We start from the raw sequence: 17,858 nt of genomic DNA on the forward strand, positions 1-17,858 counted from the left end.
TCATATGACATTGAGGAGAACATTCAAAAGGAGGATGATGAGTTTCTAGAAGAGCCATAACAAATAGAATAAAAACCAAATCATTATAGAAAAAAGAGGTATATTAAAGATAGTGAGATTATTGGTAATCAACTCAAGGGGTAAGAACTAGATCTTTTTACAATGTGTATAATTATGTTACTTTTCTTTATCATATTGAACCCAAGAACATAGATGAAGCCTTAGGAGATGATCATTGGATATTGGCTATGCAAGAAGAATTGAACCAATTTGAAAGAAGCCAAGTGTGGTATCTTATACCTAAACTTAGAGATCTCTTACTATAGGCACCAAATAGGTTTCTAGGAATAAAATGGATGAGCATGGCAATGTTGTTAGAAACAAAGCTAGGTTAGTGGCTCAAGGGTATAATCAAAAAGAAAGAATTTATTATAATGAAACCTATGCCTCGGTTGCAAGCTTAGAAGCCATTAGGATGTTACTTGCATTTGCATGTTTCAAATATTTCAAGCTCTTTCAAATGGATGTCAAGAATGCATTTCTAAATGGTTTTATAAATGAAGAGGTATATGTAGAGCAACCTCTCGATTTTAAAAATCCTAAATTTTCAAATCATGTTTATAGATTGACAAAAGCTTCATATGATTTAAAACAAACTCCTAGAGCTTGGTATGAAAGATTGTCAAAGTTTTTAATTGAAAATGGTTTCAATAAAAGGAAGGTTGAAGCTACACTTTTTATTAAAATAAAAGGAAAAGACATTGTAATTATGCAAGTTTATGTTGATGATATTGTATTTGGTGCTGCTAATGAAGCTCTTCATCAAAAATTTATTGAGACTATGCAAGGTGAATTTGAAATGAGCATGATAGGAGAGCTTACATTTTTCTTGGGTTTATAAGTAAAGTAAACAAGAGATGATACTTTCATCAATCAAGTCAAATATATCAAGGACTTGCTCATAAGATTTGGATTGGAAGAATCAAAGCCTTACTTAACACCTATGAACACTTCAACAAAACTTAACAAGGATAAAAGAGGTAAATGTATTGATTCTAAATCATATAGGTCTATTATTGGTTCATTATTATATCTTACTACAAGTAGACTGGATATAATGTTTAGTGTGTGCTATATTCTAGATTTCAATCATCATCAAGAGAATCACATTTACTTGCTATTAAAAGAATTTTTAGATACCTTAAGGATACTCTTAACTTAGGATTATGGTATCAAAAGGTTTATCTTTGCTTTGCATGTTTATTCTGATGTGGATTTTGGTGATTATAAAATTGATAAAAAGAGCACTTTCAATACTTGTTAATTGTTTAGGAATATGCTCATATCATGGTTTTTCAAGAAACAAAATGGTATTGCTCAATCTATAACTGAAGCCGAATATGTAGTGGTCAATAATTGTTATGCTTAAGTTTTATGGATTAAACAACAATTAGAAGATTTTGGAATTACAATAAACTAGATTCTCATTAAATATGATAATACTAGTGCCATTAATCTCACCAAAAATTCAATTCAATACTCAAGAACTAAGCATATTAAAATTAGGCATCATTTTAATAGAGATCATGTTCAAAAGGGTGATATTGTGCTTGAATATGTTGATACCTTACATCAATTAGCTGATATTTTTATAAAACCTCTTGATAGAGATAGATTTTATACAATCAGAGGTGAACTTGGTATGATGAATGCTCTTTAAAATGCAACTCTTGATAAATTGATGCCTTACTTGAACAAATGTGTGTTCACTTTTAATAACTTGTGTATTATTATATTTGAAATGTTATAATGCATATTTAAAATAGTTATATTACATACTTAAAAAAAAAATTGGTTACATGTGAACCAATCGATCCTATGGAGGATCGAATCGATTGGTTTTTCACCCAGTAGCTAAATTGACTTAGGATTTGCATGAACCGATCAATCCTTTAAAGGACCCGATGAATCTGGTAGGCTGGCAGTTTTAAAACTCATTGTTTTAGCTTTCCAAATTCTGACTCTTCTTTTTCAAAAATGCTACACGAGACTCCTTCTTCATCTTCCTATTCCATTGCTTTCATATACCCTAATCCTCTCTCTCACAAATTCTCTCAAAATTCATCATTTTCAATCGAAATTTCTTACAAAAATCTCCAAGTTTTCTTGCTTTCTTACAAAATCCTCATTTAGTCTCTTAGAAATCATACTAAAATCATCACAAATCACTCTTACCCATTTTTCTCTCTAAAATTTTGATCCTCTTTTTAAACTTTCATCATTCACTCAATATTCCTACATCTCACAAACTTATATCATTTCCTATCACCTATATTGTTAGTTTCCTTCATCAATTTCATAAAAGATTACCTACTTTCTCATATCCAATTTTCCCATGGTACCTAAAACTAAAAGAAGTGTTGGAACAAGAAGGAATCCTCCAAGGGAAGTTTCTAGTTTATCAATTAAGCCTTCATTCAATTAGAATTTTGTGAATCCTTATGCTAATGAGAGGTATGAAGCGAATTTTGCTCATAGGGAGGTTAAGCATAGAAGGTTAATATTTCTTGAATTTTTCCAATTTATTGAGTTTCTTTTTTTGCATGTATTTGAGGATTTTGGCTAAGTAATTATTTGCTGAAACATTTATACTAGATGATAATGGAGACACAAACACTAGGTGTGAAATGTTGGATTTAGCTCAAGATATCTTTGGGAATGAAAACTTGAGAGTTGCTTTTATATAAGCCACTAAACTCTCTATGCATGATAGATTGTTGCACCTTATAGTTATCCATGTTTTGAAACGTTTTGGCACCCAATATTCAACTATTAAGAAATAAGATTACTGGTAGATGTACAAGATCAAACATAAGGAGAAACCTAATTTTGTGCACTTTATCTTTAATGACATGATGAGAGAAGTACAAAACAAAGATTTCACTTTAGTCTATGGGTTTGCTATAAGTAATCTATTAAAAAAAATTGGTATTAACACTAGAAGCAATAGAGAGATTGTATTTAATGACCCATTTAGCATTTTTAGAGTTCATACTTTGCATAGTATGGGTTATATACAAAATATAATTAGTTTGTGGATTAGAAAGATAAAAATTGGAGTTGTGCAAGAAGAAAAAAAGCAAGATATTTTAGATGTTCCTGATATACCTCAAGAAGAACCTTTTAGTCCACCATTTGATACTCAAGGTGCACCACAAATTAAGATGGTTTAAATGAATAGCTTGCACTCCATGGTTGAAGACTTGAACTCAAGGCTTGAAAATTTGTAGTTAAATCAGAATGCCATGACTAAAGAAATTCACCAAATGAGGACTGAGATGAACCAACACTTTCACCATTTCCTATCTTATCCTCCTCCTCAATGGTCCACCTTGATGCTAACATATCTATCTTTTTAAGTTTTAATTTTCTTAAAGGCAATTTATATTATGTTTTTAAACCTTGGTATTTGACGTTTATATTAATGATATATGTATTTCATTTTCATAATGGCATTTAGTATATTGCATTAGAGTTGGTTTAAAATTAATGTTATATGGAACTTGGTATATTAATCGATTTGCTATGGCATTAAGTTGTGGACTTAAGTCGATTTGATTTGAACATATATTAAGCTTATTGTTGCCTTAAATAGATTGCCATATTACTTTGATTATCTTGATCTTTTTGCTATAACAAAAATGGGGAGAAGTAATGAAATGAAAATTTCTTGTTGAAAAAGAGAAAAGGTTTGCAACAAAGGGAGAATGTATGAAATGAAATATGATCACATTGCTTATTCATTTGATGACTTGCTCACTTGTTATAAAGGGAGTAATTCTAAATGGATATATGGATATTGCCTTATCTATTAATGATCTTGATATAGATAGTTATATTCTTGTTCTTAGCTTGTTTAAATTTCTTTATGCTTAAATTTATGGGAAACCTACTTTTCAAATGGAAAAATGTTTTTAGAGCAAAATTTTCTCTTGGTTTTGTCATATCAAAAAGGGGAAGATTGTTAGTCTTGAATTGATAAAAGTGTTTGAATTGACAAAACAAAAATTTGTCTAACTTGAATCAAATTTATTTTATCTCAATTTGAACATTTTTTCAGCCTTCTATCTTGCCAAAAAAAAATTTTTGAACCAAAACAAAACATGTTTGGAAAACAAAAAATGAGCTTTGGACAATTATGGGATAGAAGGGATCAATCCCCTCACATGACCTAATCAATCCCATAGCTAAAGGGATCAATCCATTTTTCTTATAGTAGCTTATCTTTTGCAAGTTTTTCAAGAATCAATCGATCTTTTCCCTATAAGGATCGATTGGCTAGGTTTTCTAAGTGAATCAATCAATCTCTATTTTAAAGGGATCGATCCTTTATCCAGAAGCAAAATTGGTTTCAAAGTTTGCAAAAGAAATTAATCCCCTTACACAGAGGATCGACCACCTAGGATAAGGGATTGATCAAGTCCCTTACCTAATCAATTGGTCTAATAATGCACAAAATTGGTCTTAATTTCAACTGGCCTAGTTTATCCCTTACATGAGGGGATTAATACCCTAATGCCCAAAAAGCCCTAACAGCTATTATTTTGTCTAAAATTTTGTAGGTTCCAAGCATTAAATACAAGTAACGGCTATCTTCCACTCTTAATATATAAATGAAGGTTTCCCATTGTATTTTAAAAGCATGAAAAGCTAAGAAAACTTATTGCTTCTATCTACCATCTTCTTCAAGCATTAAAGAGCATCTTAGTGGCAGAAAAGTGCAAAAAATTCATATTGTATCTGTTTTTCTCTTAACATTCTTCCTAAACTTGATTTGTACTTCAAATTAGCAAACACTCAACCTTAGAGAGGTTCTTTGAGTTTACAAAACATTCAAAAGCTTGTATTGTGAGGTTGTGAGCTTAAGAGAGAGGATAACCCTTAAGAGATTATGTTGTAGATTATATAAAGCATTGAAGAGCTAGGTTGTAACATTCAACACAGAGTGGATTGAACTCATTCACAAGTAAGGCTAAGAAAGAGGATGTAGGTACCTAAAGGAAAGGCCGAACTTTATAGATTTCGATGTTTAATTTTCTATCTCTTGCTTTTAAGATTATTAGTATACTCATATTTGTTGTGTTTATTTGCTTAGAAAAATTGATTTATGAAATTTATGCTTATTGGATATTGAATTTTAAAAATTTTATTATCAACCAATTCACCTCTCCTCTTGGTATAATTTAAGTCTTTAAGCTAACAATGTTATCAGTAATTTACTATGAATTTATAAAGAATTTACCATTGAATTATAAATGGTTTACTATTGAATTATTAATGATTTATTACTAAGTAATTGATTATTTATTATAAACTAATAACTGATTTTAAGGGTGATAATGGTTTTGTTTGGTTCGGTTTCAGTTCAGTTATTTCGGTTAATACATAATAGTATTATGAATTTTAAAAATCTAATCTAAAATCAAACTGAATTTCCTTTGAAACTAATCCAATCCAAATCAATTTTAACTGGTTCGGTTCAACTCAATTCATTATATTTTAAAAATTAATTTTAAAATTTTTTATTATTTTAATATAATTTTTAGTATATTTAAATGATGTAGGTATAAAATAATTATTTTTATTTTATAAAAATTTAATATATTAATATATATAAACTAATAAAAATATATAATTCAGTTCAGTTCAAGTTTTTTATTTTTCACTTTCTAATCTGAAATCTGATTTGAACCTATATATATATATATTTAACATCCAAACTTAATCTAAATCGAATAAGGAAAAATCGATTTGAACCGAATACTATGGTTTCGAATTACATTTTTGTTTTCTTGGTTTTTTCTCAACCATAACTCATTTACTACTAACTTATCTATAATTTACCACAAAATTATCAATGATTAACTAATTTATTACTAAATTATCACTAATCTATAACTAAATTATCAATTATTTAAAACTAAGTTATTAATGATATACTATTATGTTATTAGTGATTTATTACTAAATTACCGATTATTTATTATTATACTATTATGCATTACTATTATGTTATCATTGATTTACTACTTAGTCATCAATTATTTACTACAAAATTATTAAAGATTTATTACTAAATTATCCATGATTCACTACCAAATTATCACTCATTTATATTAAATTATCTATAATTTACAATTAAATTATCATTGATTTACTATTAAGTTATTAATGGTTTACTACAAAGTTATATTGATTTACTTTTAAGTTTCCAATAGTTAACTACTAAATTTTCATTGATTTACTATTAAGTTATTTATAATTTACTACTAAATTTATCAATTAATTACTATTAAACTAAAACTAATTTAGTATTGAGTTACCACTAATTTACTATTAAACTATTATTAAATTATCAGTGATTAACTACTGAGTCATTACTTATTTTTTATTAAAATATCCTTAATTTACTAATATGTTATTATACATTTACAACTATGAAATATGGATTAACAATATATGAGATAATTTTATTATATAATAACATTATTACTACATTTAATTTTTTATTGAATAAGTTCAATGTAAGTTTATCCTAATTTCCCAATATGAAAGTCTAGCTCTGTTTATACTAGTAACCAGAGTTCAATTCTTGGCAACTTCAAGAATAAAAGCATTATCAATGATTAACAATTAAATTATCAATGATTTACTATTATTTTATCAATAATTTACTACTAAACTACCAATGATTTACTACTAAATTATCATTGATTTACTACTAAATTATGAGTGATTTACCATTTATAAATAATTTACCATTAAATTATTGCTGATTTACAATTAAGTTGTTGATAATTTATTATAAAGTTATAATTGCTGTACTACTAAATTATCACTAATTTACAACTTAGTTATTAGTAATTTACTATTATATTATTAGTGATTTATTACTAAGTTATCAATAATTTATTATTAAATTATTAATGATTTACTATTATAGTATTATGTATTTACTACTATTTTATCATTGATTTACTACTTAATTTTCAATTATTTAGTTAAAATTATCACCAATTTACTACTAAATTTTTCATAATTTACTACCAAATTATCACTGATTTATATTAAATTATATATTATTTACTATTAAGTTATTAATGAATTACTATTAAGTTATACTGATTTGCTTTTAAGTTTTTAACGATTAACTACTAAATTATCAGTTATTGACTACTAAGTTATAATTGATTTACTACTAAGTTATTTATGATTTACTATTATCAATTAATTACTATTAAACTAAAAGTGATTTATTATTAAATTATCACTAATTTACTATTAAGTTATCATTAGTTTATTATTAAGTTATTAATAACTAACTACTAAGTAATCATTATTTTTATAACGTTATCCATAGTTTACTATGCATTTACAACTACATTATAATTAATTTATTGCTAAGTTATTATGCATTTACTATTATGTTATTATTGATTTATCATTAAGTTATCAATTATTGACTATTAAATTATCAGTCATTTACTATTAAATTATCACTAAATTATCCATTATTTATATTAAGTTACACTGATTAACTATTAAATTCTTGATGATTACTACTAAGTTATACTAATTACTTTTAAGTTTTTAATGATTAATTACTATAAGTTATCAATTATCTAATCTTACATTATCACTTATTTGCATATATCAAAAAAAAAAAAAAAAAGGTAACCATAACGTATGCTAGATAATATAATTTCTAAAATAGAGAAAGAAAGTATGAAAAAGGTTAAGCGTAGAAGATTTGAAAAATAATGAGTAAATGCTCTTAATTTGCTATTTATAGTTTAACACATAATAATAAGTTAAAATCATAACCTTTTATGCTAATGCAAATATCAAAACTAAATTAAATAAAGGCTAAAACACTAAAAAAAAACCCTTTGAACTATTTAACTTTATTTAAATAAGCCCTTTTATTTTTATCATACCCAAATAAGCCATTCTCCTTTCATTTGTATACATATAAGCCCTTACTTCAAATAAACTATTAATTTATATTAAGAGTATATTTTGGTACAATTGAAGATTAATGATCTATTTTAATACAAATTAAAGGTTAAAAGTTTATTTAGATATAAATTAACGGTTAAGAGCTTATTTGGGTGAATAAAAGTATATGGGCTTTATTTAAATAAAGTAATAAAGTTTAGGAACTTTTTTGTTAATTATTTTAGCCTTAAATAAATATATATTATATATATTATGTCAATACTTCTATGGTATTCTACAAATTTTAGTTAATGATAAAATAGTACATAGTAAGATAAGCAAAATACAATTACATATAAAAGATTAAAAATTTTAAAGTGTTCCTCCGCCAATAATAAAAATACTAAACTTTGCCTTATATTTTTATTTTAAGTATATAATTTTAGTTAAAAATTTTGTTATATATATGATAAAAGTAATAAGAAAAAATTTACTAAACAAAATATAAAAAATAAATAGAAAATAATTTTTTAAAAAATATTAAGTTTACAATAATTACATTTGCATTCTCCTTCAAAATTTTCTTCTACTAAATAAAAAGGATGGTATACTTCCAATTGTTGCTTCGTTCTTATTATCATCATTCAAAATGATTTTCTTGATATTTTTATGCCAACCAACTTCTCAATTTGGAAAGAGTAAAGAATATTGTAGTGGGACATAACAATCTAAATAATGTTTGCTTTATGTTATCTTCCTGAATAAGTATAAACTATGATATATCTTTTAAATGAAATGTTTGAGTTGTTTTTCTCAATCCATATAGCAACAATTTGATCAATGAATGAATGATTATAAAATCGTTGATTTAAATTAACATTTTACAATATGAATTTCAAAATTTTCAAAAGAAAACATATCTTTTAATCTCTACAAGACTTGGGCATAAGGATTTTATTCTAGAATTATCATTAGTATCTTCATAACTTTTGCATTTAAATTTTTAATGAATTGTGTTCTCATTATATTTTGAATTTTATTATAGATGTCATAAAAGTATAACAAAAAATAACATAGATTAATCAACACAAACTTAAAACATTTAAAACTCAAATAGAGTATACATAATTTTTTACTCATTTTAAATTTTAATTTAAATAACAACATATAATTGTAAAAAATGAACTAAATTGACTCTATTTCAATTGATTTTAAAAAATCAATAACTTAGTAATTATTTAAAGCCCAAAATGATTTAATATAACAAAATTTTGAATTGAAAAAAAAAAAAACCCAATCAGAATCTAATAGTTTTTATTTATTTTTCATAACAATTTAAAAGCTCACTTTTTAAGTTTTTTTCTTTCATCTTTAATATCTCATTTTTTTTGTTTTGTGGTGGAATTGGTTAATTAATTTTTAAGAATATTTCTAAAGTGAAAATGCAATTATAAGTAATTAAATATACTTAGTTTTTATTTGAAACAAAGAGAAGTATGCACCAATTATTAAGTTAAATTTATTCAGGAGCATAAGTAAATAATTGAGTATAATATGAATAGAAATATATTGAGTCAAATTTTTAAACCTAATTGATCATTGATCCTAAGTCTAAAACCCAGCTCCGAATTATGAAAAAGTCAAATTTCAAAATGATTAGAATACTAAATACACAATTAAATAAAAGATTTATTAAATGAATTTTGTTAATGAATGCGCTTAATCACTTTTAAGTTTAGTAAAATTATAATTTATAACAATATTTATATATTAAATGTAATATTGATAATTAATTTAATGAATTTCAAAGTTTTTGAACAAATATTACCTAATATGGTAAACCTTAAAATTTTTGATATAATAGTGAATATTCTTCAACTGATATAATACAATAAATGAAGGAGTATACAATGTTTTTCTAATAAACGAGTTTAAAATTAATCCTTAAGAAATTTGAAATCAATAATTTGTATATTTTTCATTGAAACATCATTAATACTAACATTATTTGTCATATGGAGAAGATAGAACTATTCATAACCAATCAATCTTTTGTGTCATTTTTTGCTTAGGATAATCTTTTATTAGTGCTTCTATCGATTGAATATAATTGTATAGTCTACCAACTAAAAGCTTAATTTTTCTTTCATTGGAAAATTTTTATTACACATAATTTTCATTAAAAATATTAAAAACATAATTTTAAAAATAAAAATGAAATAAGATAAATTCCTAATCTTGGTATTTGTCATGATTTCTTTTTAAGGAAATTTCAATTCTCAAAATAAAAAATCTGTTGCATAACACCTATGAAGGTTATAAATATTTAATTTTTAGCATTGAATAACATAAATTTTTATGAATTAAAGTGACTTTGGCATAAACACATTCAAAATATGGCTTAAATGAATTTTATCACACCTTAAAAGAATTCAGAAAAAAAATTAATTTTACTTCACTTGATAATTCTTTACTAAGAATAATTTATATTAGGTTTTTCTGCCACCTCGATGACACAAAAAGCAAACAATTTAATACAATTGAGAAAGATTTATCATCTTAATTTTGAAATTAATCGTATACATGCACAATAAAATAAAAGTTGAGAGAAAAAAAAAATCACTTATTGTTTTAGTCAAGGTGAATAATTCTTATGACAATTTGACATGCAAGACCCAATCTTGAGCTACTGATAGCTCTATCACCTTTTGAATAATCTAATTTCACAGGTGAAAATTTTAATTAAAGTATTCAAAGTGTTTAATAAATCACATAATGCTAATTATTGGTAAAGGATGTGCAATTGATTTGCATTTGATTTGATATTAATTTTTGTTCATAATAATAACAATTAAAAAATTCTAGAGGAAAAATACAAAAGAAAAGTTAATTATAGTGGTTAGATTAAATTGTAAGAATGATATATATTAAAAAAGTATGTCAAAAGACTAAAAGAATTTAATTATGTTATCAATTGTCAAATCATCAACTTATAAAACATACAAACAATAAATCATTAACATACATACATATTTAGCAAATCAATTAAAACAAAAAATTTTGAAAAAAAAAATAAAAAAGCTTCAATGACTTAATTATAATTATCTTTAATAAATTTATTTATCAACATAAACTACATATATAATTATTTTTACAATAATTAAATAAACAAACTTCATATAATTGTCTTTTAGTACTTTCATATAATTGTCTTCATATAATGCTTCGAGTACTTTTTGAATCTAACTATAAAAAGCCAAGTAATAAAAAAATTAATTTAAATTAGAATTTATAAAAAAATATTAATAATAATTTAGTCACTCACTTTTAATATTTTTTAAATTAAAATTTTATAAATAATTTAATTTAACTTAGACTTTATTTTTAATTTCTAATTGGTATAAATTAAACTTAAATAAATTAATAAAAGTTATATATTTAAGGATAAATTTGTTAATTTAAAATTTTATAACAATTTTAAAATTTACATTTTTATATATAAACATTTATATATATATATATATATATAGATAGATTATATGCAAATGTATGGCCTGTATTGTTATATGAGATTGAATATTGGGCCATTAAGAAATTAAATGAGAAAAAAATGAGTATAACTGAAATGAGGATGCTTATATAGATGTATGATAAGATTAGAAGAAATAAAATAAAAAACAAAAAAAATTGAGGAAAATTAGGGATAATCAAAATTAAGAAAATGATAGAAAATTATTTGAAATGGTTTAGACATGTGAAACATATACTTATTTGCATACCGATTAGAAAAAATGAGTTTTTGATTTGGTAGAGACCAAAACTTCTAGAAATAGACTCCAAAGATATTAATGGAAGCAATAAGCAATGATATGAGGATATTATGAAGTATATAAAAATTATTTTTAATATAAATGAGTGGCGTAAAAAAATTTAAAATTATAATTAATATATATTTTTTGACTTTTTATATAACCGAGAATTATAAAATATAACACTTAATTTGTTGTTGTATGGATAGATTATATACAATATAAGTTGAAATTTCCAATGTGCATGCTGAGTAAAGATTGCTTGTTAAAAAAAAAAAAAAAAGTTTTACGCCATTCATCGAAACATATTTTCAAGGAAACATAGTGGGCTTGGCTGTGCTCAAATATCAGTACTTTTAAATGTCTTTAAATGTTTGGTATTTTTAATTTTTGTTTTTGAAATCAAGTTGATTCTCAAACAACTAGAAATTCTGATCTAGGTGGAAACTTTGACTTCCTAAATTGAACAGAGAATTGAAACAAAGAAATTGATTTTGAATTCAAGTTTATGAGAAGTAAAAGAAATTAAAAGGTCAAGGTCTTAAGTAAAACAATTTCAATAATTTGTGCAAAACCTCCATGAACAGAAAATTTGGCACGATCGGAGGAGATTTCAAACATTTTGCTTGAATCTGCCAAACTGATCAATTAGTAATACCCAATAGATTCAACTCAGGAATTTGCTTTGCTTGTTCACCACTCACCTTCCACACAATTTCGTTTTTAATTTTTACAAATTTATATTTGATGCATTCTCATATATAAATATTATATATTATCGATACATTATAAATGATCAGATCATTAATTTATTCTAACATAATTAAATATTTTAAAATTGAAAATTATTTATTTTTAAAAATTTAAAAATTTTAAATTTATTAATAATGATGTGTTAGTTTATGGTGCACTAATAATGTATAACACTATATATCAATAGTGCATCAAATTTAATTTTTTTATAATAATAATAGTTGAATCCTCTTACAGTATTTGGATAAAAGGAAAGCAAAGGAATGAAAGATTTTTAGAGGAAAGGAAATTATACATATACCCTTTATTTGAATAACTAAAATAACTAAAGGAAAAGAAAGGAATCCTAAAATCTATTGTTTGGTTAAAGAGAGGAAAGGAAAAAAAAATTCATTGTAATATTTTTTCAATTATACCCTAAAACGTTTCGTTTACTATGTGAATAATCCATAAATTAATTATTTTAAGTAAAAAGAAAGAAAAAAAATCAATAAAAGAGATGAATTTTTATTAATTCATAAAATAATGTAAGTTTGGAATTATTTCTATAGAATTTATTTTTTTTCAAAATTAATTTCAATGAAAAAAATTCAAGAATCTAAAAAAGTCTTAATAAACAAAATTAATTATAAATTTATATTAATATTTTCTTACAAGTATAATAAGCTCTATTAATATATATGGGCATAAATTTTCCAATTATACATATTTTTTCATGTATATATCTGTATATATATATTCTTTTTCTTAAATTTATAAAATAATAATAAAATATACAAATGATATAAGATGCAACATAAATTAAAAAAATAGGAATAAACTCCACATACGCTTCTTGTAATTAGCAATTTTTTTACTTACGCCTGTGATTTTTTTTTTTCACTTATAGTCATGTGATTCACTTTTAATCCTTATTTTTGATGTCATTACTCTTTTTTGGTAATAAGTGTATCATAGGGTATAAGTGAAAAAAAAATTCACAGAGACACAAGTGAAAGTGTCGCAAATCACTAGAGGTATATATGAGATATACCCAAAAAGTAAGAATATGAATTTTTTTTTTTTTTTATGGACGATGTTAAGTTACCTAAACCAATAATAATTTAAAAGTTTATTTTTATATAAAATATACAAAATATGCTAAAAGAATGAATAAAAGAATAAAAATATATATATACAAAAAAAAATCTATAAAAATAAATTTGAAGACAATAATATAAGAAAATGATGAAAGTTACCAAAATGCAAAATAAGTAAGGATATGGATTTGGGTTTGATTAAAAAAAATAAAAAACAAATATTAATATTACTTGTCAAACTTAAAATGTAATTTTATAAATTAAAAAAAATAACAAAGATATAATGCCATTTTGTCTTTTAAAAAAATTTATTTCTTTTCTTTCCTTAATTTTTTCTCCAATTTGATATAATTAAAAATGAAACGATTGAGGGAATTGTTTAAATTTAAAATACAAATCAAACAAAAAAATTTACTTCTTTTACTTTCTTTTTCTTCCCCTTTCTTTCCCCTACATCCTCTCCATCAACGCATAAGTTTTAAGCTTAGGAACTGAAAATTAATCGTATTGCGTTAGGACACGTCCAAGAGCTTGGCAGTTAGATGCTAGTGGGTAGAGCCAGTAGCAAATCAGGCCTTTCATTATGAATAGTTAAAAACGAACAGGGTAGCAAGAAGATTGATGGTAAGAAATAAGAGTGTAAATAATATATTAATATTTATAAATTATTTAAATTTAATTCGAAAAAAATTTAAATTTGATTTGATTATTATAAAATCAAACTCAAATTCGAATAATTTGATTCATCGATCGAACTGAATTCAAATATTTTTATATTCAATTCAAATTGTTCGTAAGTCTAATAAAAATTTTATATTTAAATATATTTTTATTATTTTAATTAATAAAACATTTTAAATTTGAATTCAAACATAAATAATCAAATTTTTATCAAATATAAAAATTAAATTCATTTTCATACGTTAATCGAACTTTATCGAACAAGCTTGAATAACTCGAATTTTTTTTCGAATCAAACTCGAACAAAAAAAATAAAATTTCATCAAATTTAAATCGAATTTTGAATCTCAAATTTTAAATCAAACTCAAACTCAAAATTCAAACTTGTATCAATTCAAACTTGATTGATTATAGAAACATAATTAAAAGAAACTTAACTGATGTTTCAGATTTTAAAAAGATGATGTGCCTTCTAGCTTTCCGACACAATCACAAACGAAAATTTTTAGCTTACTGAAATCAAAGACTTGACATGTTGGATTAAACCAATAATTGACACTTTGACCCTTCTTTTAACTTTCAATATTATAAGTATTTTTTACTTTTCTTTTTTAATTTTTCATATAATTTTTAAAATTTTGCAGAGAATGAGAGATGAAGAATGCAAAAATCAGTGAAGAGAGACAAAATGAAAAGCGAAGGGGGAGAGAAGATGAAACGGAGGAAAAAAACAAGAAGTTATAATAATAATAATAATAAATAAATAAATTGTAAATAACGCGCTAACCATTTACTAGTGGCAACAGAAATAAGCTCCTCAACTGAAAACCCAAAGATGGCTTCTTGCTCGTCATCATCGTATCGTGGACAAAACAGCTACTACTCTGAACTATATAATAATCATCTTCAGAATTCAACACTGAACAGACATTATGCGAAGAAAAAGTGAGCAGCATGCTATGCTACAGTAGCACTAGCAGCAACATCGCAAAGATGAACTAAATACAAACAAGCAATAACATGGTCCAACTCCGACTATTCTTCTCTAGAAGCTGGATCCATCCCAGTTGATGGGTCATCAGCAAAATAATCCTGGTGCTGCACATTCACTCCGTACTGCTCATTCAAATAAGCCAACAATTACTTCTATATACAAATGAAAAAATGATCAGAGAAATTAATACTATTTGTCATTGAAAACATAAGCAAAACGCGTGACCAATTTTAAAACATGTGAAAAAGTCTACAAAAGACTTCTCAAGCAAATAAAGATTGACTGGACATATTCTTATATTTCTTAAGGAAATTAACCCATTTAGAAGCATATTACTCTGTTTATTCTTAACCAGCCACAACATGCGTTTCCAATCAAATTTTAAAACAAATAAATGCCCAGCTTCTGCTTAAACCTCTGTTCATATTGAATTAAAGCGATCAGTTATAGAAAATAAATAGGCATCAAATTTGTACAATCCATAACAGTGAATCTGCAAATTTGACTAAAAAGTCAATTTTTTCAAGATAAATAATTGGATTAACTCCACTAGCATTAAATTAATAAAAAAACCATTCACGTGACACAAAAGCCAGAAGTTGCTTCTGCCTAACTGTGAAGCGAGAAGGACTATAGCCTGTAATAAATTTCCTCCACTAGTATGCATGCACATCGTCAACATACCCTCTCCTAAGCTCCATGTACCAATCTTTGTCAACAGTCACTACAGCCTGAGTGCTGACTAGAGAGGTTAATCTAAAATATTTCAAATCAGTGTTTAATTGCTTATCATAGCATTCTTCCTCAGCATGCTGATTTCTCATGTGAACAAGAGAATGTGAAAGAGAATGTGAACAATGGCAACCAGAACTAATCTAATGAGAACTTGAATTAATCTTCAATGAGATATTTACTGATATAAGCTAAAACATAACGCATAACATGTAATAAAATTTCCTCCACTCAACTAAGACATGAAAATTAGAAATAGCACTTGCTTACAGAAAAATAGGGCAATAAAGGAATTAAAATGCCCACCTCAAGCAATGACTTTGAAAGGTCGTCCATCGTCAAGATTAGGTGCTTATCCTGTTTTAACAAAAGAATCAGACAAGCCAAAAGGGGTTGGGAAACATTAAAAACAAACATAAATAGATCACCTTTTGCTGCTTCTCCCTTTTGTCTTTGATGACTGCAGCCTGCCTTGCCTTGCAATGCCTACATTAGGAGTAAAATGTCATAAGCAAACATACTAAGTTAAAAATAAGCAAATCCAAACTGAAACTACTCAAAAGTTTACCCATTTCTGTAATATTTCCCTTGCACCTAAAGAAATAGCTGATAAGTTCACATAAATTAAGAAAATTAGAACCTAGTTCTTCTCAACGTCCTAGAAATTTCACAGCTTATAAGCAAATAATTCCAGCTGACATAAAATTCTGGAAATATCTGCAATGAAATTTTTATTTGTTCTTGAAATTAAAAAAAAAAAAAAAAAGGAGAGAAAAAACACAGGGAGAAAAGCCTTTGGTGTCATACTGAAGTGCATCACTTGCAACCTCCGCAACAAACTTCTGAGTAGCAACAGCTACAAGCCTTATTCTGCAAAAGTACGATAAAAGTCAATTCTAAAATATTTTAGAATATTCTAAAAGCTCACACCACCTTGTCAAATCTAAAATATTCTAAAACAATGCTCGAATTAAAGGAAATCTCCACCACCCCTCTTTTTTAACATAGAAAAGCAAACAAAACGATTCAGAAATAAACAAGCTACCATATAAAAGATAAAGCTATTTCTTTGTTCCATTTTGTTGAATATAGGAAATTAATAGCCTGTATCTGTCTCATTTTCGTAACAAAACAGATAGTAATTAAAATTTGATATGTGCCACCTAATGGAAATAATAATTAATTTCAAAGATTAAATTTTCCATTATTTGGAACCCCAGAACCACTTAAAAAGAACGATAAGTAACCCTAGACAGAGCTATTCGTGTAAAGTAAGAAAAATTTTCAAACTTTACTATCTTAAACAAACAAAGCAATAAAGATTAAGTAAATTTTCAAAGAATAGAGTTAATTTCCTTCATATTTCGGTTTGGGAGCTAAACAGAAGATAAAAAGAAATCCGAAGGAAAAGAAAAGGAGAAATACCTACAATCGAACATCGGGACATTGAAAACCACTCTTGGCTAAGTAATGTTCCACCAATTCGTCAGGTATCTGCAAAAATCAATCACAATGAAGGTTGAAAATTTGTTAGAAACGAAGATATAGTATACAGTTTACAGTAATTCCCTCCATAAGAACGGATTTTTTTTTTTCTGAAGAAAAAACTGATGGCTGAGAAGGGAGAAGAGAAAGATACAGCGGGAGTGTAATCCATGAGAGAGGCAAGGAAATCGGAGAGAGCAGAGTCGTCATCATGCTTCGCATCGCCGGATTGCTGGTTATGGTTCATTCTCTATTTTCTTCCTTGCTCCTTTTTAAACTCTGTCCTTTCATTTACTGCTTTCGCCATATTGCTTCACGTTATGTTAA

At 25.4% G+C, this 17,858-nt stretch overlaps 1 protein-coding gene across 5 annotated transcripts; it reads right to left on the reverse strand.

The window, feature by feature from the left end:
* Window positions 1–15,058: 15,058 nt before the first annotated feature.
* On the reverse strand, window positions 15,059–17,858 carry LOC111302842 (transcription initiation factor TFIID subunit 10-like). Of its 5 annotated transcripts, none has more exons than XM_022898704.2 (7): window positions 17,686–17,855; window positions 17,476–17,540; window positions 16,854–16,916; window positions 16,615–16,652; window positions 16,475–16,532; window positions 16,353–16,403; window positions 15,059–15,436 (listed from the first exon to the last, which is right to left on the reverse strand). In XM_022898704.2, exons 1-6 carry the CDS (start codon window positions 17,776–17,778, stop codon window positions 16,391–16,393), a joined length of 330 nt encoding a protein of 109 aa, XP_022754439.2. In that variant the 5' UTR covers window positions 17,779–17,855; the 3' UTR covers window positions 15,059–15,436; window positions 16,353–16,390. The 5 variants fall into 5 exon arrangements, 4 of the variants coding, with proteins under 4 accessions (XP_022754439.2, XP_022754436.2, XP_022754438.2 ...); XM_022898705.2 differs by having other exon boundaries at window positions 15,369–15,466; window positions 17,686–17,858; XM_022898701.2 differs by lacking the exon at window positions 16,615–16,652 and having other exon boundaries at window positions 17,686–17,847.

This window comes from Durio zibethinus, chromosome 13, assembly GCF_047325235.1.
Source record: "Durio zibethinus cultivar Kanyao isolate XHJ-2024 chromosome 13, ASM4732523v1, whole genome shotgun sequence".
Classification (NCBI taxonomy): domain Eukaryota; kingdom Viridiplantae; phylum Streptophyta; class Magnoliopsida; order Malvales; family Malvaceae; genus Durio; species Durio zibethinus.

Excerpts from the sequence above, each read along its gene's own strand:
- LOC111302842 (XM_022898701.2), bottom strand. The coding sequence starts at position 17,778 with ATGAACCATAACCAGCAATCCGGCGATGCGAAGCATGATGACGACTCT. Across the intron at positions 17,541-17,685 it reads TCATGGATTACACTCCCGCT|ATACCTGACGAATTGGTGGA; the intron begins GTATCTTTCTCT and ends TGATTTTTGCAG. Across the intron at positions 15,437-16,352 it reads TTTCAAAGTCATTGCTTGAG|TACGGAGTGAATGTGCAGCA; the intron begins GTGGGCATTTTA and ends TTGAATGAGCAG.